Source organism: Panthera tigris, chromosome C1 (genome assembly GCF_018350195.1).
Source record: "Panthera tigris isolate Pti1 chromosome C1, P.tigris_Pti1_mat1.1, whole genome shotgun sequence".
NCBI classification, from domain to species: Eukaryota; Metazoa; Chordata; class Mammalia; order Carnivora; family Felidae; genus Panthera; species Panthera tigris.
Genome location: NC_056667.1, coordinates 42,372,830 through 42,396,044, shown reverse-complemented (window position 1 = coordinate 42,396,044; position 23,215 = coordinate 42,372,830). Strand labels below are relative to the sequence as shown.

Below are 23,215 nucleotides of genomic sequence, written 5' to 3'. Positions count from 1 at the left end.
CAATACAATACAATACAATACAATACAATACAATACAATACAATTAAATTAAAAAACAAAGAAACTAACTAAAGAGATATGGCCAAAGTCCAATACACAAAATAAAATTCATACTAAATATATTCAAATAGAGGTGCCTGGGTGGCTTAGTTGGTTAAGTATCTGACTCTTGACTTTGGCTCAGGTCATGATCTCACAATTCATGGGATCAAGCCCTGCATCCAGCTCTGCACTGACAGTGTGGAGCCTGCTTGGGATTCTCTCTCTCCCTCTCTACCTCTCCCCCACTTATACGCACGAATTCTCTCTCTCTCTCTCTCTCTCTCTCTCTCTCTCTCTCTCTCTCTCTCTCAGAAATAAATAGGATCACCTGGGTGGTTCAGGAAGTTAAGCCTCTGACTCTTGATTTCAGCTCAGGTCAATGTCCCACAGTTTGTGAGTTTGAGCCCCACATCAGGCTCTGTACTGACAGTGTGGAGCCTACTTGGTATTCACTCTCTCCCTCTCTCTCTGCCCCTCCCCATGTGCTCTCTCTGTCTCTCAAAATAAATAAATAAACTTTTTTTAAAAACTATCTTTAAGAAATAAAAATATACATTTAAAACCAAAAAATAAAAACATAAAATAAAAATATTCAAATAATCCAAAAGAAAGCAGGAGAGGGAGAACAGAACAAAAAACAGAGAGCACAACAGGTAAGAGATAAAAATGGTCAAGTTAATGATCTTAATAATCTAAGTCACACTGTCCAACAGAAATATAATGCAAATCACATATGTACTTTAAAATTTTCTAACATATAATTGTTTAATATACATTTTATTTAACCCAATATATCCAAACTATTTCATTTTAACATGAAAGCAGTAAAAAAATTAACACTGTACATTCTATTTTTCATATTAAGTTTTCAAAATCCAATGTGTACTTCACACAACACATCTCAATTTGGAACAGCCACATTTCAAGGATTCAATAATTACATATAGTTAATGGTTACTGTATTAGAGCAGATTTAAATACTCCAGTAAAAAGGTAGAAATTGACAAAAGCTAAAAAATGATACACTACTACCTACAAGAGATATACCTTATACAGATAAACAACATAAATAGATTAAAAGCTAATGAATAGAAAATATATATCATGCAAACAGTACGCATAAAAAGGCTGGAGCAACTATGTTAGTCAGACAAAAAGAGACTTCTAAACAAAGACTATAACCAGACATAAAGCAAGATATTCATAATGAAAAAAACAGAAGATATACAACTATAAATGTGCTTGTGCTTGCAAAATAAAGCAAAAATTGATAGAACTAGAAGGGAGAGAGACCATTCCACAATTTATGTAGGAGATCTTAACACCCCTCTCAGCAAATGATAACAGCAAAACAAATAAATCATTAGAGACATAGATCTGAAAAATCCTATCAATCATCTCAATTTAATTGATATGTTTAGAACATTACATCTGATAACTGCAGAATCTGCATAATTTCCAAGTGCAATGATAGATAAATTCACCAATATATACCACATGTTGAGCCATAAAATAAAAATCATAAATTTGAAAGGATCAAAATCAAAGTGTATTCTCTTACTATAGCACAATTAATTAGAAAGCAATTAACAGTAATATATCCAGGAAAATTCTAAATACCTGGATATTAAATTTTTTTAATGTTTATTTATTTATTTTGAGGGAGGGAGGGGCAGAGAGAGAGGGAGAGAGAATCCCAAGCAGGTTCCATGGTGTCAGCACAGAGCCCAATGTGGGGCTCAATCTCACGAAATGCGAGATCATGACCTGAGCCGAAATCAAGAGTTGGACACTTAACCAACTGAGCCACCCAGGTGTCCCTCTCCTATTATTCTTTTAATGTCTATAGGATCTATAGTGATAACTTCTTTTTTATTCCTTGTATTGGAGATTGGTGTTCTTCTTTTTTCTTGATCTATCTAGGTAGAGGTTTGTCAGTTTTGTTGAGCTTTATGAAGATTCAGCTTTGGCTTTGTTAATTTCCTTTATTGTCTGTTTTTTCCATTCTATTGATTTTGGCTCTTCAATTTTAACTTTCTTTAACTTTGGGTTTACTTTGGCTTTCTTTAAGTTTCTTACAAGAGAAACTTAGGTCATTTATTTTAGATCTTTCTCCTTTTCAAATGTAAGTATTTAAAGTTGCACATTTTCCTCTAAGCAGTATTTTAGCTACCTTCTACAAAATTTGATATATTTCATAATTATTCAGTTCAAAATTTTTTTAAATGTTTAAAATGATTAAGCATCTGACTCTTGAGTTCAGCTTAGGTCATGATCTCACAGTTTGTGGGATAGAGCCCCAAGTCAGGCTCTGTGCTGACAGCATGGAGCTGCTTGGGACTCTCTCTCTCTCTCTCTCTCTCTCTCTCTCTCTGCCCCTCCCCACTCATGGTTGCTTTCTCTCACACTTTCTCTCTCTAAATAAATAAACAAAAAAAAAGAATAATATGAGAATATTTCACACAAGTTCAGACAATAAATTTGACAACTTAAATGAAATGGGTAAATTTCTTTAAAAATACAACTTAAAAAATTGATAGACACTGGAAGACACAGAAAATCTGAAGAGCCCCATATCTATTAAATTTTTTTATCAACAACTTTCCCAAAAAGAAAACTTAAAACTACTTGATTACACTGGTAAATTCTTTAGGTTACACAAACTTTGTCAGAAAATATAGAATGGTTACAGAAAATATAGAATGGTCAATTTGTTTTATGAGGCCAACGTAACTCTAATGCCAAAACCAAGAAGAGAAGAAAACTAGACTTTCTCTGTCTGACTTATTTTACTTAGCATAATACCCTCTACATCTATCCACGTTGTCACAAATGGCAAGATCTCATTCTTTTTTATGGCCAAGTAATATTCCATTGTAAATATATATGTATATATAGATACATATATATATGTATATATATGTGTGTGTGTATGTATATGTATATATATGTATACATGTATACATATGTACATATATGTGTGTGTGTGTGTGTATATATATATGTGTGTGTGTGTGTATATATACACACACACACACATACACACACACACACACACACACCCCATCTTTATCCAGTCATCTACTGATGGACACTTGGGTTGTTCCCATATTGTGGCTGTGGTAAATAATGCTGCAATAAACATAGGGGTGCATATATCTTTTCAAATTAGTGTTTTTGCTTTCTTTGGGTAAATACCTAGTAGTGGGTTACTGGATTGCATGATGTTTCTATTTTTTATTTATTTATTTATTTTTGAGAGAGAGAGAGAGAGAGGGCACAAGTGAACAAGAGGCAGAGAGAGAGAGCGCGCGCGAGAGAATCCCAGGAGGGGCAGAGAGAGGGAGAAAGGGAAGAAAGAGAGAGAGAGAGAGAGAAGCGGGGCTCACTCAAAGCAGGGCTCCTGTTCACCCAAAGCATGGCTAGTGCTCACCCAATGCGGGGCTCAAGCTCACCCAATGTGGGACTCAAACTCATAAACTGTGAGATCATGACCTGAGCTGAAGTCAGATGCTTAACAACTGAAGCACCCAGGTGCATTTTTTTAAATTTTCCGAGGAACTTCCATACTGTTCTCCACCGTGATTATAACAATTTATATTCCCATCAACTGCGCATAAGTGTTCTCTTTTCTCTACATCCTTGCCAACACTTATTTCTTGTCTTTTTGATATTCGGTATTGTGACTGATGTGAAGTGGTATCTCATTGCGGCTTTGATATGCATTTCTCTGATGACGAGTGATGTTCACAATCTTTTTCATGTGTCTGTTGGCCATCTGTATGTCTTCTCTGGAAAAATGCCTATTCAGGTCCTCTACCCACTTTTTAATCAGATTATTTGGGTTTTTTCATGTTGACTTGTATAAATTCTTTATATATGTTGGACATTAACTCATTATCAGATACATCATTTGCAAATATCTTCTCCCATTCAGGAAGTTGCCTTTTTGTTTTGTTGATAGCTTCCTTTGCTGTGTAAAAGCTTTTTATTTTGGTGTAGTCCCAAAAGTTTATTGTGGCTTTTGTTTCCCTTGCCTGAGGAGACATATCCATTAAAATGTTGCTAAGGTTTGGGTGCCTGGGTGGCTCAGTCGGTTAAGCGTCCGACTTCAACTCAGGACACGATCGTGGTCCGTGAGTTTGAGCCCCGCGTCAGGCTCTGGGCTGATGGCTCAGAGCCTGGAGCCTGCTTCAGATTCTATGTCTCCCTCTCTCTCTGCCCCTCCCCCGTTCATGCTCTGTCTCAAAAATAAATAAACGTTAAAAAAAAAAATTTATAAAAAAAAATAAAATGTTGCTAAGGTTAATGTGTCCAAGAGATTACCACCTATGTTTTCTTTTAAAAGTTTTATGGTTTCAGGTCTGAACTTTAGGTCTTTAATCCATTTTGAGTTTATTTTTGTGTATGGTGTAAGAAAGTGGTCTAATGTAGCTGTCCAGTTTTCCTAGCACTATTTACTGAAGAGACTGTCTTTTCCCATTGTATATTCTTGCCTCCTTAGTTGTAAATTAATTGACCATACAAGAAGTGGGTTTATTTCTGGGCTCTCCTCTTCCAGTGATCTATGTGCCTATTTTTATGCCAGTGTCATGCCGTTTTGATTACTACAGTTTTGTAGTATATCTTGAAATCAGAGATTGGGATACCTCCAGCTATTATTCTTCTTTCTCAAGATTGCTTTGGCTATTTGAGGCCCTTTATAGTTCTATACAAATTTTAGAATGATCTGTTCTAGGTACACCTTGGTGGCTCAGTTGGTTGAGCGTCTGACTTCAGCTCAGGTCATGATCTCGAGGTTCGTGAGTTCAGGCCCCACATTGGGCTTGACACTGTCAGCAAGAAGCCTGCTTTGGACCCTCTGTCCCTCTTTCTCTGTCCCTTCCCACCTTGTGCTCTCTCTCTCTCTCAAAAATAAAAATAAACATTAAAAAAAATGAAGTATCTGTTCTAGTTCTATGAAAGATACTATTGGTATCTTAATAGGGATTACATTGAATCTATAGATTCCTCTGGGAATATTCTTATGGATATTTTCACAATATTCATTCTTCCAGTCCATAAGCATGGTATATCTCTTTATTTGTTTGTGTCATCTTCAGTTTCTTTCCTCTATGTCTTATAATTTTCAGAGTATAAAACACTTTCACCTCCTTGGTTAAATTTATTCCTAGGTGCTTTATTCTTTTTGGTATAATTGTAAATGGAATTGTTTCCCTAATTTCTCTTTCTGCTACTTCATTATTAGTGTATAGAAATGCAAGAGATCTCTGTATGCTCATTTTGTATCATGCAACTTTCTTGAGTTTACTTATTAGTTCTAATAGTTTTTTTAGTGGAGTCTTTAGAGTCTTCTATATATAGCATCATGTCATTTGCAAATAGTGACAGTTTTACTTCTTCCTTACCAATCTGGATGCCGTTTATTTCTTTTTCTCATCTGAATGCTGCAGGACATCACATACTCTTTTGAGTGGCTAAAACATTTAAAACTGACCATATCAATATTGGTGAGGATGTGAAGCAACTCAAACTCTCATACACTGCTTATGGTAATGAAAAATAATACAACCTTTTTATAAAAGAAAAGAAAAAAAATCCTCCAGATCTCACCAACTAGTTTTCGCATTTTCCTTTCTGCAAGTCTTTATTCAAACACAATATGGGGGCACGTGGGTGGCTTAGTCAGTTAAGCATCCAACTCTTGATCTCGGCTCAAGTCAGAATCTCAGAGTTCGTGGGATCAAGCCCTGCACTGGTCTCCACATTAGCATAGAGCCTGCTTGCGATTCTCTCTCTCCCTCCCTCTCTGCCCCTTCCCAGCTCTCATGCATGGGCACGCTCTCGCTCAAAATAAATAAATAAACTTAAAAAAAAAAAACAAGGGGCACCTGGGTGGGTCAGTCAGTTGAGGTGCCCAACTCTTGATTTCGGCTGAGGTTATGATCCCAGGGTAATGGGCTCCAGCCCCATGTCCAGCTCTATACTGACCGTGTTGCCTGCTTAAGATACTCTCTCTCTCTCCCTCTACCCCTCTCCCCCAGCTCATGCTCCCTCTCTGGGAAAAAAAAAATACAATATGAAATATTTGGAAGTACGTATGTAATGTTTATCCTTTTTTTTTTTTTTTTTTTTTTTTTTTACTTAACAGTTCATTCTAAGTTCCTCTGATACACATAATACAAATTATTTGTATAACCTATTACCTCAGTGGTGGTATTATCCAAGACTACATGCTCTAAAAAGTCCAGTATTGGGATAGCTTACATTTACTTTGCACAGTATGGCAGAGTCAACATGAAAGGAAAGGCAATTAGTGAATTCCTTTTTTTAATGGCAAAACTGAAATGTCCTCAGTGACTTTACTAAGTTAATCTGCATCTCACCAAAGATATTACCTTCTGGACAGAGTCCCAGTGCTTCATAAGTAAGGAGTTCATTGACAGAAAAGCAATCATGAAGTTCTATGACATCAATATCACTTGGTCTCAGGCCAGATTTCTCATAGCACTTTCTAGCAGCTTCTTTGCTCATATCAAAGCCAACCTAAAACCAAAACCACATATAAGTAAGTTAAGGGCATCAAAACTGGGACTTTTATATAAGATTTCTGAGAGATTAACATGTATAACCTTTACAGTTGAAAATTGACTATACAAATTAAAATCTCAGTTGAGATTAATAATCAAATCTTAGAATGATTCTCTATTACATAGAAAGTCTAAATAAAAGAATATTCAGGATGGAGAATGTACATATTAAATTGTATAGTATAAAAAACAGAATTTTAGGGGCACCTGGGTGGCTCAGTCGGTTAAGCATCCAACTCTTGATCTTGGCTCAGGACATGATCTCATGATTTGTGAGTTCGAGCCCCACATCAGGGCTCCTCACCAAGAGCATGGAGCCTGTTTGGGATTCTGTCTCTCCCTCTCTGCCCCTCCCTGCTCTCTCTCACTCTCTCTCTCAAAATAAATAAATAAACTTAAAAAAATATAAGAAAAAAACCAGAATTTAAAAAAATGTTTATTTATGTTTGAGAGAAAGAGAAACAGAGTGCAAGCAGGGGAGGGGCAGAGAGAAAGGGAGACACAGAATCCAAAGCAGGCTCCAGGCTCTAAGCTGTCAGCACAGAGCCCGACGCAGGACTCAAACTCATGAACTGTGAGATCATGACCTGAGCCAAAGTTGGATGCTGTGCCACCCAGGTGCCCGAAAAAACAAACAAACAGAATTTTAAATAAGTATATAAAAAGGACTTAAAATTCCTTAGGCCATATCTTGCACAGTTATAAAAACTCAGTCAAACCACAATGTGTTGTTGTGGTAAATAGTTTGAAGAGATTGAGCAATAGATCATTATGATTCAGATACACTAAAAATATAAGGAATTTCTATGTGAAAACAAACAATCTTCTTCTAAAAAATCATATAGGATAACATTTTTCCAAACCCATGCTCTTAACACCCCTTTGGTCTCAGACAATAACAAGCAAACTCTCCAAGTCATAAAATTGTGGTGTAAATGTATTACACAGAAAACCTGAGAAGTTCCACCTCAACCACATCCCAGCTTTGTGATCTTGGGCAAGTTATTGAGACATTTTCAAATTCAAAGCATTGCTGTAAAATCATTTTGTAAACTCTAATTACCTTATCATTGTTATACATTTGTGTATACGTGCACGGGTACATTTTTAAATATGTATGTGTATATCTTCAAATATTCAACTAACTCTAGGTCTGAATTGTCATTTTTTAACTTCTTCCACATTTACTCAATCTTTAATCAAGATTTTTAAAGTGCTAAGGTCAAGAAAGTTCCCTGAAAATATCCTTGTCTTCCCCTTAACTCTGTAAGAAAGGAGTTCTGGGCATATCCAGTCAACTCAAAAAAAAAAAAAAAAAAAAACCCACCAAAATAGTATATCTAGTTAATTAAAAGTGCATTTATGGCTCTATCACAAGAAGCATATGTTCTCATCAGTTATTTTCCCTTAACAGATTCTTAAGGATGGATTATAATATTAAATATTCTGGACTGATTTTTTTCAAGTAAATAACTTCCAGAGCTAATGACAACATGAGGTCACCTTGAAATTTTAAAACAGAAAGCCCTCGATTGATAAATAAAATAGAATCTCAGACATACCATTTTAATAATGCTTTTTTCTTCAAATGAGCTTGGAAAATCAGTTACCATCTCTTGTGCCACAATTTCCACAGCTTTGGATTCTAGGCCATATTTCTGGACAAATGTTTCACTAGCCAAAACTGCCGCTGCAGCACCATCTGAAGTGGGACTAAGAGGAGGTAAAAATAATCATTTACACCCAGTGCACCTCTACCTTAGGATTTCAGACCAACAGTTCTTTCTATGTGGAAAGAAAAGCTGATTATGCTTGCTGGTCATTGCACTGTCTTCTTTGTGAAATCTACAGTTAAAAATTATACATGCTTCCCACCTGAGAACTGAATCTCTATCAAGAATTTAAACACTATCAGCCACTGCTTGGTCTGTAAGGGTCTCTCCCAAAACATTCTTAATGCAAAGAATCCTGAATTTACCTTTGCAGATGCATAAGGCATCTTCTGGTGACTTCTGAGGAGTCAACAAGGTTTTTCCTATTATAGTACAATAAAAATCTACCATAGGCCTAACTAGCTCTAACATTGTTATCTCCAAATAATCAGTCTTGGAATCCTTTTGAAACTTGGAAAGGAGAGAATAGGAAATACCAGAAAGTCCAAACCAGAAGGTGGGGTTTAGTTAAGAGATCTCCTCAAAATAGATTTTTTCCTTATAGCAAAGCTGTGAAGGAAAGTGGCAAACACAAGAAGACTTCTCTGAGTTCAGCTGGACTTTATAAATGGGCAGACCTTCATATTGCAACAGATAAAAGCTGACCCCATTTGTTCAATTGCATCCTACCAGGGTCTTCCAGGTGATAAGCAGGAGCTATACAGTACCAATTCAACCTTCTGGGAAACAGATATTGTCAAGCAATTTTCAAGATGCAACTATTATTATTATTAGAGCTATTTTTTTCTTGTTTTCATTTTTCCTATTTTATGTTTACTCTTAGCTACTATAACTGAGTAACATTTCCTAAGATAGAAGCATACAGTAGAGAAAACAAAATGCTCAAGGGAGAAACTCTGGACTCTACTGGCCTCCTAAGCCACATTTAAATGAATAAAATACAATTTTTAAAAAGTAGGTAGAGCTCAAGAATGAAGGAAATGAAGTACATAATTTTCCAAGAGAAAAGACAGTCTGTCTCCAGATAGGAATAGGAAGTAAAGGGGCCCCTGGGTGGCTCAGTCAGTTAAGCATCTGACTCTTGATTTCAGCTCAAGTCATGATCTCATGATCGTGGGACTGAGCCCCACTTCAAGCCCCACTTCAGGCTCTATGCTGAGCTCAGGCTCAGTGCTGAACGTGGAACCTGCTTAAGATTCTCTCTTTCTCTCTCCCTCTGCTCCTACATGTGCACGTTCTCACTCTCTCTCTCTCTCTCTCTCTCTCTCTCTCTCTCTCTCAAAAAAAAAAAAAAAAAAGGAATAGGAAGTAAGGGCACGCCAGAGTGAGGACTCCATTAGTAGGAGCTCTATGCAAGCAGATACAGTTACAGATATACCCAGATGGAGCAGTTACTTCTATTAAATATTAAAATGTGGTTTTCTTACCAACATTGTAAGATAGTCAAATAATCAAAAATTTCTCGAGATTTCATCACTTCGTCTAAACTGTATTCCTTTTGGAACTGGGAATTCCTAAATACAAAATAAGTAGTTATAGAATACGAAGTAGCAGTTTTAATTTTTGTTGAAAATGTTCTGATCCAGAAGTCAAAGAATAATATGTAAATATTATTTTTACAAACAAAAGATAGGCTTTTATGAAGAGTTTCAACCTTTTTTTTCAATAAATATTAACTTTTTATTATGGTTATTATGAGTAATATAATAAGCGCTACACTAAAACTGCTACTACTATAGGCATCTTCATTTAATATATTTTGACTGTTCTATTAATATAAGATTTTCTTTTATTTTTTAATTTTTATTTATTTTTAACTTAAATCCAAGTTAGTTAACATATAGTGTAATAATACATTCAGGAATAGAATTTAATGATTCATCATTTACATGTAACACCCAGTGCTCATCCCAACAAGTGTCCTCCTTAATGCCCCTCACCCCTTTAGCCCTTCCCCCGACCCAACCCCCTGCCAGCAACCCTCAGTTTGTTCTCTGTATTTAAGAGTCTCTTATGGCTTGTCTCCCTTCTCTGTTTTTATAACATTTTTGCTTCCCTTCCCTTATGTTCATCTGTTTTGTATCTTAAATTCCACACATGAGTGAAATCATAGGATATTTGTCTTTCTCTGACTGACTTATTTCGCTTAGCATAATACACTCTAGTTCCATCCACATTGTTACAAATTGCAAGATTTCATTCTTTTTGATCGCCAAATCCATTGTATATATATACCACATCTTTATCCATTCATCCATTGATGGACATTTGGGCTCTTTCCATACTTTGGCTATTGTTGATAGTGCTGCTATACACATTGGGGTGCATGTGCCCCTTTGGACCAGCACTCGTCTTTCCTTTGGATAAATACTTAGTGCAATTGCTGGGTCATAGGGTAGTTCTATTTTTAATTTTTTGAGGAACCTTCATACTGTGTTCCAGAGTGGCCGCACCAGTTTGCTTTCCCACCAGCAGTGCAAAAGAGATCCTCTTTCTCTGCATCTTCGTCAACATCTGTTGTTGCCTGAGTTGTTAATTTTTGTCATTCTGACAGGTGTGAGGTGGTATCTCATTGTGGTTTTGATTTGTATTTCCCTGATGATGAGTGATGTTGAGCATGTTTGCATGTGTCTCTTAGCCATCTGGACGTCTTCTTTGGAAAAGTGTCTATTCATGTCTTTTGCCCATTCCTTTTCTGGATTATTTGTTTTTTCGGTGTGGAGTTTGATAAGTTCTTTATAGATTTTGGATACTAACCCTTTATCTGATATGTCATTTGCAAATATCTTTTCCCATTCTGTTGGTTGCCTTTGAGTTTTGTTGATTGTTTCCTTCGCTGTGCAGAAGCTTTTTATCCTGATGAGGTCCCAATAGTTCATTTTTGCTTTTATTTCTCTTGCCTCTGGAGACATGTCAAGTAAGAAGTTGCTGTGGCTGAGGTCAAAGAGGTTGTTACCTATTTTCCCCTCTAAGATTTTGATGACTTCCTGTCTTATGTTTAGGTCTTTCATCCATTTTGTGTTTATTTTTGTGTATGGTATAAGAAAGTGGTCCAGGTTCATTCTGCATGTCACTGTCCACTTTTCCCAACACCATTTGCTGAAGATACTGTCTTTTTTCCATTGGGTATTCTTTCCTGCTTTGTCAAAGATAGTTGGCCATAAGTTTGTGGGTCCATTTCTGGGTTCTCTATTCTGTTCCACTGATCTATGTGTCTGTTCTTGTGCCAGTACCATACTGTGTTGATGACTACAGCTTTGTAATACAGCTTGAAGTTTCAACCTTTAATAAGTAAGTTGTTTGAACTGAATTTTTTAAAAATCTGAACTCCAAAATACAATATGTTGTAAAATAAAAATGTGTTTAATCTTCATCCTGGCTTCCTAGCATGGAGCTTCTAAAACCTGTGCAATTTCCTGAGTGACAGGAGTGTCTTTGTTATGCTAATATGGTGACTTATAGTGGGCTCCCTGTTAACTGTATGGGGGGAGGGTGCTGGTCACCAGAAACACCAACTGTGTGAATATAGGGGTTAGGACTTTTGAGCCAGTTTGACCCCTAAGGAGAAGGGAGGGGCAGGAGATTGAGTTCAATCTTGTGTCAATGATTTAATCAAGTACATCTGCATAAAGCCCCAGTAAACACTCTGGACACTGAAGCTTGCTGAAGCTTCCTGGTGGTGAGTACCTTCATATACCAGGAGGGTAATGTGTCCTGACTCCATGGGGAGAAGGTACAGAAGCTCTGCTTTAGGAACCCTCTCAGACTTTGCCTTATGTGCCTCTTTATTTGGCTGTTCCTGAGCTGTATACTTTATAATAATACTGTAATCATAAGTATAGCACTTTCCTGAATTCTGTGAGGAACTCTAATGAATTATCAAACCTGAGAGGTCATGGAAACCCCTGTATTTATAGTCAGTTGGTCAGAAGTACAGGTGGCCTGGAGACCCTACTTGTGGCTGGCATCTTAAGTGAGGGCAGTCTTGCAGAGGACTAAGTTCTTAATTCCTGGGGTCTGCATCAACTCGGGTGGTTAGTGCCAGAATTGAATTGCAGTATACCCAGTTGGTGCCAGATCAGTTGGGGGTTAAAATGTAATACCACCACCACCACCACCACCACCACCACCACCACCACCTAGAGAATTATTAAATACTAGTTCCTTAAGAGCAAAACAAAATTACTTGCAATTCAGCCTTTTGTGGGGATGATATTATACAATTACTTTTAATGAAGGCTAATGGAGTTCTTAAGTAAATGTAGAAAACCTGTAATAAATTATCTGCATACTTCAAAGCGCATTTCCTTTCTGTGAAAAAGAAACTTAACCACTGCAAAGAAGAAACTTATTTTTATCCCCTTTGGCTCCTCTAACAATAAAATGAGATGATTTCAGAAACTGCTCTGGCAAAAATAGCAGAAGCAGTAGACACCACAAAGGAAAGTCTATAAGCAAACTTCAACTGGTATGGAAATGAACAGCAATTCAAATGTTTAGAAATAAAGCCCATGTAACTTAGATCTGCATACTAGTATCTGTACCTTTTCTTCTAAAGTTAACTTTGATCATCACCAACTTCCATAAAACACCTAATTTGTGCCAGATCCTGTGGTAGGCATGTGGGACATGGGCATAGTCCTTACCCTCAAGGAACTCAGTATGAATCTCTGGCAAATAAATACAATATGATAAATACCACGACAGAAATGTTATACAGAGTGCCACGAAAGCACACAGGATGAGCATCAGACCCAGATACCAGAGGGAGCTTTCCCTCTGGGGTTAGCAAATAAGAGGAAGGAGGAGACAGAGAATTACTGGCAAAAGAATCAGGATACACAAAGCCTCTTGAGTTAAAGTAGCTCACTGAAGCTAGGGCATGAAGTTTGGGAGGAAATGTAGTCACAAGGTGACAAAGATGGAGCAAGAGAAATAAACAAAGATCAGCTCATGAAAGGCCAGTATATGGTATTTACATTTTACACTAAAAACATTGAGGAACTACTAAAGGATATTAAGCTGGAGTGTAACAATCAGACTTGTATTTAAACAAGAAGGCTATGGTACACAAAAGGGATGGTAAAGGGCATTATCAAAAGCAACTAAACTAAGAGATGAGAGCAATAATTAAGGCAAGAAATGCTAAGGGCCTAGAGTAGGGAATTGGAAGTTAAAGACAGAAAGAAGGGATGAGTTCAAGAGACAGTAAGGACGCAGCATTCTGTTCATCCTCAACTCATCTGCAATTCATATGGGACACTGAGGAAGAAAGCAGAGTTAAGAATGACTTCTAGTTTTCTATTATTAGGTATATATTGATGTCATTCATGAAGAATACTAAAGTAAAAATAGGGTTGAGAAAAAATGATCAATTCTGTATGGCCATGTTGACTCTGAGGCACTTATGAAGCATCTAAGTAGAGACAACTAGGAGTAAGTTATAGACACAGGTCTGAGGGCTCAAGTGGCATGAACTATCCCTAATTCGACACTACTTATCACAGATTCTCACTGACTTTAAGTATTCTTATAATTTGTGAGGAAACACTTGAGAAGAGTTTTATAATTCAACCTTCTTAGAAATATGTAAGTGGGTATCTATAACAACTAGTGAGCAAACACAGGATTCTCTTTCTTTCCTACCCAAGGAAAACCTAGTGCAAGAAGTTGGCATCTGAAATTTCTGAGCAAAACCTAGAAGGCTATTCTTGGCTGTTTCAAAGAGTTTTACATGATGAAACTGACATCCAGAAATAACATTTGCCTATTCAACATAATTGAGAACTTACAATATGAAATGGAAGGCCACTGGGGACAAGGAACTTATCTATCTTGTTCACTGCTGTATCACTAGCAGCTAAAGGTGTGTTGCACACAGTAGGCCGCTGAATACATATTTGTTGAGTGAATGAATTCCCTTTAGAAGAATGCCATAATGAGTGGATAATTGATGCCTGGTTAGGCAGGGTGTTAAGTAAGAGAAAGACTTTGATTCTCTAGAGAAAGTTAAGAGCTACTCCTTGAAGCCTCAAAGCCAAGAAACTGCAGTGTTGTCAATTCCTCAATGTATTGGTATAGTTCCTTACTACTTAGGAAATAAAAAGGGTATTTGCATGGTTCTCCAAGTTCTAAGGACAAAGAATTTGCTCTAGATCATCTTCATGGGCTTAAGACTACTTATTCAAACTCTACTATACAGGTGCTTGCTTCGGCAGCACATATACCAACTCTACTATTCAGTAACAGCAAAGTTTTATTGAACATATACTATGTTCCAGTACCCTGCTAGATGCTGACGATACAAGATAAGACAGAATCTCTGCTCAAGGACCATCATGATCAAAGAAAGACTTATAAATAACTAAGTGGGATAGGGTGATGTGTTATAATAGAGGTATACAGACAGTGCAATGAAACTCATGAGAAAAAAAAAAAAATTATGCCCAGGAAGCTTTAAGAAGGTGTTTAGAGAAGGAATGACATTTGGGTTGGGGCTTGATGGGTAAATAGATATTCACCAAACAAAAGAAAGACAAAAGGATATTCCAGGGAGAGTTAACAGCCTAAGTAAAAACACAGAAGTGAGTACTGTATACTACACTTGGGAAAAAACAAGTGATCTGGTGAAGCTAGAGACTGTAAATAACCAGAAAGTAGTAGGAAATAAGACTGGCAAGGTAGAGTGGGCCAAATTATAACAAGCTTATTATCTCATATGAAGGAGTTTCTATTATATCATATAAGCAATGAAAATTCACTAAAACTTTATCAGCAATCATTCATATTCTTTCTTAAGCTTAAATAAATGACATTCTAAATATAAACAAACCCAAAGCTAAAACTGTAGTTAAAAGTTTACCTGGGTACAGGCCTTTTATAAGAAAAATAATAAAACATTCTAGTTAATATCTTTGAGGTCTTCCCCTTACTTTTTAAGTATAAAGTTGTATATTACATAGCAGGATAACTCAGATTTTTACAATTTCATATTTCTGAAATACTTACGGGTTATTAACTGAATGTTTATGATTTTTCCATCCAATTTTTGCAAAATGTTCAACCTTTGTTCCTGTAGAGAAAACAAGTAAGTGCTTTCATATTGCTTATTAAATGTTGCAATGGTACACAGTGTCCTGCCAAATATTTCTGCATTTTCCCTTGCACAGATTGTCAATATTGATCATGTCAACAACTGATCCCTCACATAAATATTTAATTAAACTTGTGTATATTTAATGAATTGAATCCACTAATAAGCACATGAATATGAATATGAAAAGCACTGAATATGAAAATAGTTCAAACTGGTTAATTCTATCTAGTATAAATAAGAGTCCAGTTTCAAAAACCAGAATATACAGCCTGGGATTCACAGTGGATATAGGGCAGGAAAGCACTGCCAGCAATTTTTTAAGGAGTTTGCCAAAGTATCCCAATGCCCCTGGGCTAAGTGAATTTTACAACCCACACCCTCCAGGACCTGATCCTTCTCCTTCCTTATGAATAGGCAGAAGAGTCTTTAGAAAAGTTATAACCTAGGGGTACCTGGGTGGCTCAGTTGGTTAAGCATATGACTCTTGGTTTTGATCTCATAGTTTGTGAGCTTGAGCCCCACATCAGGCTCTGTGCTGACAGTTCGGAGCCTGCTTGGGATTCTCTGTCTCCCTCTCTCTGTTCCTTCCCCGCTCATGCTCTCTCTCACTCAAAAATAAATAAATAAATATGTTTTAAAGTTTAAAAAAAAAGAAAAGTTATAGCCTAACAAGAAATATGTATGTTTTTAAATTCTTTAACAGAAAGTTTAAAGATTAGTGTCAGAAAAACGAAAGCAAGTATTAAGGAAGTTAAATACGCAAAAAATTTTTACTACTTTAAAAAAGACAAAGCAGCATAAGATAGGTTTTGAATCCTGCTTGAGAGCCAGAAAGGCCAAGGAAGGAAAAGGAACACTGACAGCAGCTGATAATGTTATGTTAATAGATGATGGCACAGGAAAATGAAGAGCCCCCATTTCTGTTTCATCTCTATCATCTCTGTCAGGAGGATGATCTTCAGAGCAGAAATGACATACATATAATTGAGCAAATCTTGTCTCAATTCTAATAAAAAAGGAAGAAGGCAGAATCCACACTAGTGATCTCATACAAAGAAGAGTGATAATCAGGTGGCAGCCAATATGGGTTCAGTAGGAACAAGCCATAGAAGATTAATACCTGTTTTCATTGGTTTGACTGGTAGATCAAATGAAACATAGTATCTGATTATCAGCAAGACAATTAAATTTTTTAGGACATCTTTTGGGACAAGGTAAGGAAATACTATACTGTGGGTTTTGGTTTTTGTTTGGGGGGAGCACAATGATGTTACTTTAAAAAATGAGGATTCTGTCAAATACGTTTAGATAATACTGGGTTAAACAAAGTGAAACAGGTTTCTTTATGGCAAGACATTCAGGGGCGCCTGGGTGGCGCAGTCGGTTAAGCGTCCGACTTCAGCCAGGTCACGATCTCACGGTCCGTGAGTTCGAGCCCCGCATCAGGCTCTGGGCTGATGGCTCGGAGCCTGGAGCCTGTTTCCGATTCTGTGTCTCCCTCTCTCTCTGCCCCTCCCCCGTTCATGCTCTGTCTCTCTCTGTCCCAAAAATAAATAAAAAACGTTGAACAGGTTTCTTTATGGCAAGACATTCAGAGCCTTTACTATTATTATATGTGTATCATGACTGTCCAAAAGGGGGTTAAAGAATCTGAAGCATCTCCCAACTTATCTGACCCATGAAATAGAGAATCTTATCAGGTTACTGTCCCACAAAACACATATTGGGAAACCACCAACATTGGCTAATATAGGTTAACCTGCAGAAAAGTCTCTAGTGCTAACCTCTAACCTCAGCCATGCTCTGGCTAATATGTCTACCAAAAATTGGATTAGAAAATTAAAGGCATGTTCACCAAACCTGAATGTGGGAAGGACTGCTATAATATTGAATCCAAATAGATTCAACAAAGCTTATTAATGGGATGGATCAGAATATATTCAAATTAAATGACCAATTCTATTCCTGGATCCCCAAAACAATCTGGGAAAAGGAGCAGCAACTATGAGAAATGCTCTGAGGTTCTGTTTGACTACAAGTTCAATATGATTTAATAGTGTGATGCAACTACCATAAATGCTTACATGTGATCCCAGTATCCGCAATTAGACTTGTGATGATGAATTATGAAACAAGTCAAATGAGAACAGTTACACAGTTAAGTGAGAAACAGTTAAAAGGAAGTTAAGCACAAGGTCTGGCAGGTTTCAGATATTTGAAGAGCTATAGAAAGAGGTTCACCTCCTGTGAGCCTCAGAAGACAGAAACAAGACCATGGATGGAAACTATAGGGAGAGAGATTTGAGTTCAACATGGCAAAGACCACTGTAACAACTGGAATCACCCAAAAAATGGAAGGAGTGACCATTGGTGGGACTAGAGTCATGAAAATGTTCGGTGGGACTGGAGTGATGAAAATGTTCTGAAACTAGAAAGTGGTAATAGTTGCAAAACTCTGAATATATTAAAAATCACTGAATTGTATACTTTAAAAGGGTGAATTTTATGGTATGTGAATTATATCTCAATAAAGCTGTCATTAAAAAAAGAAAATGAATTAAATTCCCAACTCAAAAACTAGAAAAACAACAACCAAAGTAAACCAAAAGAAAGCACAAAGAAGATAAAAGCAGAAATTAATTGCAGAAAAAATAAAAAGAGTAGACATAATCAATCAAGATCCTGTTATTTTGAAAAATTTAACAAAATAAGGGCACCTGGGTGGCTCAGTAAGTTGAACGTCTGACTCTTGATTTCAGCACAGGTCATGATTCCAGGGTTGCAGGATGGACCCCTATATTGGGTGCCATGAGCTTAGAACCTGCTAAGAATCTCTCTCTCTCTCCCTATGCCCCTCTCCCCTGCTCATATGCAGGCTCTCTCAATCTCTCTCTCTCTCTCTCTCAAATTAAAAAAAAAATTAACAAAATAGACAACTACCTAATTTAATTTTAAAAAGGAGAAAGCAACAGGGTGCCTGGATGGCTCAGTTAGTTAAGCATCTGACTTCAGCTCAGGTCATGATCTCGTGGTTTGTGAGCTCGAGCCCCACATTGGGCTCTGTGCTGGTAGCTCAGAGCCCGGAGCCTGCTTCGGATTCTGTGTCTCTCTCTTTCTCTCTGCCCCTCCCCTGCTCACACTCTGTCTCTCAAAAATAAATAAACATTAAAAAAAAAAAAGGCAAAGCATGAATATACAAACATAAAAAATAACAAGAGGGAAATATCATTGAAATAGAAAAAATTGTAAAATTGCAAAAGACTACTTTTCAGACTTCAATACAAAGATTTGGAAATCTAAATGAAATGAATAATTTCCTAGAGATACATAAACTACCCAAAATAACCTCAGTGAAGATAGAATATTTAAACATAAGGAAACCAAGCAACTACCAAAAAGGAAAAAAAAAACAAAAAACAAAACAAAAAAAAAACAGGCCAAGATGAGTTCACAGGGAATTCTATCAAACCTACAAAGATTAGGTAATCTCCATGCTCCATAAAGTGTATCAAAGCATTAAAAGTAAGGAGAGGCTTCCTATTTCTTTTTATAAAGCAAGTATGAAATTAACATAAAATCACTTACAAATGTTGATTTGAAAGTACTATATAAAATAAAATAGTGACAGAATCTAACCCCACATTAAAAAAAAGTCAATACCTCACAACCAACTGGCATTCATTCGAGATACGCAAAGTTGGTTCAATACCAGGAATCCAGTAATAAAATATTCTAATAATAGACCTAAGTGCAATTAACAGAGGCTAGAAAAAGCCTTTAACAAAATTCAATACCCATTCCTGAAAGAAAAAAAAAAAACCTCAAGAAAACAACTGATGGATGCTTTATGAACACAACAAAATTATATATTATATATTATACTATATATATATAATTATAAAAAATTTTATATTACATATCTTTTATATATATATAAAAGATCCTGAGGCCATCAGCCAGCATCTTACTTAATGGGATAATAACATCTGCCGTAATGGATTGTTGTGAGAATTGAATAAGATAATATAAGTATGGAAAGTCATTCATTCATTCATTCATTTACTCATTCAACAAGTATTTATTGAGTCCTTTCTGCACACAGACGTTGCTGAGTAAGCATCATTAAAGTCTCCCCTCGCACTGCCATCATGTCTAAGTCAGAGTCTCCCAAAGAGCCTGAACAGCTGCGGAAGCTTTTCATCGGAGGTCTGAGCTTTGAAATAACCAATGAGAGTCTGAGGAGCCATTCTGAGCAATGTGGAACGCTTACAGACTGTGTGGTAACGAGAGATCCAAACACCAAGTGCTCCAGAGGCTTTGGGTTTGTCACCTATGCCACTGTGGAAAAGGTGGATGCAGCCATGAATGCAAGGCCACACAAAGTGAATGGAAGAGTTGTAGAACCAAAGAGGGCTGTGTCGAGACACAATTCTCAAAGACCTGGTGCCCACTTAACTGTGAAAAAGATTTTTGTCAATGGCATTAAAGAAAATACTGAAGAACATCATCTAAGAGACTGAATAGTATGGGAAAATTGTAGGGATTGAAATCACGACTGACCGAGGCAGTGGCAAAAAGAGAGGCTTTTCTTTTGTAACATTTGACTGTCATGACTCTGTAGACAAGACTGTCATTCAGGGGCGCTTGGGTGGCTCAGTCGGTTAGGCGTCTGACTTTGGCTCAGGTCATGATATCGCTGTCTGTGAGTTCCAGCCCCGTGTCAGGCTCTGTGCTGACAGCGCAGAGCCTGGAGCCTGTTTCAGATTCTGTGTCTCCTTCTCTCTGTGACCCTCCCCCGTTCATGCTCTGTCTCTCTCTGTCTAAAAAATAAATAAACGTTAAAAATTAAAAAAAAAAAAAAAAAGAGAGACTGTCATTCAAAAATACCATACTGTGAAAGGGCACAACTGTAAAGTAAGGAAAGCTTTATCTAAGCAAGAGATGGCTAGTGCTTCCTCCAGCCAAAGAGGTCGAAGTGGTTCTGGAAACTTCAGTGGTGGTCATAGAGGTGGTTTTGATGGGAATGACAAATTTGGCTGCGGAGGAAACTTCAGTGGGTGAGGTGGCTTCGGTGGCAGTCAAGGTGGTGGTAGATATGGTGTCAGTGGGTATGGCTATAATAGATTTGGTAACGATGGAAGCAACTCTGGAGGTGGTGGAAGCTATAATGATTTTGGCAATTACAACAAACAATCTTCAAATTTTGGACCCATGAAAGGAGGAAATTTTGGAGCCAGAAGCTCTGGCCCATATGGTGGTGGAGGCCACTTTGCCAAACCACAAAACCAAGGTGGCTATGGCGGTTCCAGCAGCAGCAGTAGCTATGGCAGTGGCAGAAGGTTTTAATTACTGCAAGGAAACAAAGCTTAGCAGGAGAGGAGAGCCAGAGAAGTGACAGGGAACCTACAGGTTACAATAGATTTGTGACCTCAGCCACGCATAGTGGTGGCAGGACTTAGCTGCTACAAAGAAGACATGTTTTAGACAATACTCATGTGTATGGTCAAAAAACTCGAGGACTGTATTTGTGACCTGTACAACAGATTATTTTAGTTTCTGTTCTGTGGAAAGTGTAAAGCATTCCAACAAAGGGTTTTTTTAATCATGACACTGAATAAACATGTCCTTTAAAAGAAAAAACACACAAATATTTATTATTTACATATGGTAGGGACTGTAGAAGAGAAAGGGGAAAAAAACAACAACATTCTTCTATCTAGATTACATGCCAAGCACTGTGCTAGGCTGGATATATTGAAAGTAAACAAAACAGACATGGATCCTGCTTTCATGGAGTTTACAAAATAATGAGGAAGACAAAAATTAAACAAGTAAAACTACACACACACAAACACACACACACGTTTATATATATATGAATATAAATAGTGCTAGATGCTATGAAGGAAAGCAATTGGGGGCTATCTATGAATGAGAATAATAGGAGGGACCTGCTTCAATTTGAATGGCCAAGGACAGTCTTTCTTTGGAGAATAATTAATTATAGAATACCTGCTTTGTGCCAGGCACTGTTCTAGGTAACAAGAAATGAACAGGGAATAAAACAAAAGTGATGGCCTTATGGAACTTAGATGCTAGTTGGAGGAGACAATCAGTAAGAAAAAATATATATGCCAGGTTTTATAAGTGTTATATAAAATAATTCAAGAGGAGACACAGAGGATAGGGAGTTCCAGGAAAGAGGGTGATCAAAGAAGCAGATGACAACTTTTAAGCAAAGACCTGATGGAAATAAAGGAGCTAGCACCAATGATATCTTAGGGTAAAGCATTCCAGAAGTGGAAACAGCAAGGCCCTGCCTCAAGCAGGAATGTGTTCACTGTTTTCAAAAACAGAAAGGATAATGTGGCTGGAGTAGAGTGGTGAAAGAAAAAATGGTAACAGATGAGGTCAGAACACTAATGAGGGTGGGGGATCAGATCGTGCAGAAGTTTGTAGGCCACAATAAGACGTCTAAGCTTCAATCTGAGTATGATGAGAACACATGGAGAGTTTGAGCAGAGGAGTGAACTCATCTGGCTTATATTTTAAACACACTGCACTGAAGCAGGGTTTAGACTGTTAAGTGCTGATATAGCTGATATAGGATACAGCTGTTAAGTGCCGTGTTGTCACTCGCCCTGCTCAAAATAAAGTTGTTTCTTAACTATACCTGTTTGCTATACTCCTGTGACAGCAAGGGACAGTTGGTCTCATACACGTCAATAAAATTAAATACTGATTTGAATGGCGATTCTTGAATTAAAAAACAAAAAACAAACAAACCACAAAAACAACAACAACAACACAACAACACTGCTCTGGCTATAATGTAAAGAACTGACTGCAGAGATACACAAGAAGAGGCAAAAAACCAAAACCAAAACAGGACTCCTATAATCCAGATGAGAAATTAGGGTGACCTGCACTACAGTAGAAGTGGTAGAAAGGGTGAGAGATGTTTACTGAGAAATGAGTGAAAAGGTTTGCCAATATACTCATACTGTCAAGTTCAAGCAAACTCAAGAACAGCCCCATGGTTTTTGGCCAAATGTCCTAGAAAGATGGAGTTAGCATGTATTGAAAGGGGAAATCTTCAGGAGGAACAGAGGAAAAGGGGGGAGTTCAGAGAAAGAATTAGGACTTCAGTTTTAGACCTATTAAAGTTGAAATGCCTATTATAGACATCCAAGTGGAGATACCTTTGGAAAGTGTTGGAGATATGAGACAGGATTTTTTTAAGACCTAATGGATGAGGACAGCCAATCTTGAAAGAATGGAGTAAATAGCACTGTAGCCAAAGGGAATATGAGACTCTGAGGCAGAAAACAGTTTGGTTTACTGAAGACAATGAAAGAAGGCCAGGACAATGGGAATGAAAACAACAAGAAATTATTTTTTAAAATACAGAGTCTCATTGTTTTACAATAACAAATAATGAATACATATTTTAGTACCTAAATGCTACAGACTGTGTCCCTGACAAAAATCATATTTGAAGCCCTAAACCCCAATGTGATAGTATTTGGAAACAGGACTACTGGGAGGTAATTAGGGTAGTGAGGTCATGAGAGTGAGGTCCCCATGACAGATTAGTGCCCTTACAATACTCTTAAGGGGCGCCTGGGTGGCTCAGTTGGTTGAGCGTCCAACTTCGGCTCAGGTCACGATCTCATGGTTTGTGAGTTTGAGCCCCGCGTCAGGCTCTGTGCTGACAGCTCAGAGCCTGAAGCCTGCTTCGGATTCTGTCTCTTTCTCTCTCTGCCCATCCTCACTTGTGCTCTGTCTCTCTGTCTCTCAAAAATAAATAAATG

At 37.3% G+C, this 23,215-nt stretch overlaps 1 protein-coding gene and 1 pseudogene across 5 annotated transcripts in view; one reads left to right on the top strand and one right to left on the bottom strand.

Moving 5' to 3' along the window:
* Window positions 1-23,215, bottom strand: part of SCP2 (sterol carrier protein 2) — a 125,375-nt gene that overhangs the window by 69,751 nt on the left and 32,409 nt on the right. For all 5 annotated transcript variants that reach the window (XM_007077188.3, XM_042997201.1, XM_042997200.1 and 2 more), the window contains 4 exons: window positions 15,314-15,377; window positions 9,733-9,819; window positions 8,195-8,345; window positions 6,441-6,588 (listed from right to left, as the gene is read on the bottom strand). In XM_007077188.3, coding sequence (XP_007077250.1) covers window positions 6,441-6,588; window positions 8,195-8,345; window positions 9,733-9,819; window positions 15,314-15,377 — 450 coding nt within the window. The remainder of the gene's footprint in view (window positions 1-6,440; window positions 6,589-8,194; window positions 8,346-9,732; window positions 9,820-15,313; window positions 15,378-23,215) is intronic.
* On the top strand, window positions 19,550-20,779 carry LOC107179160 (annotated as a pseudogene).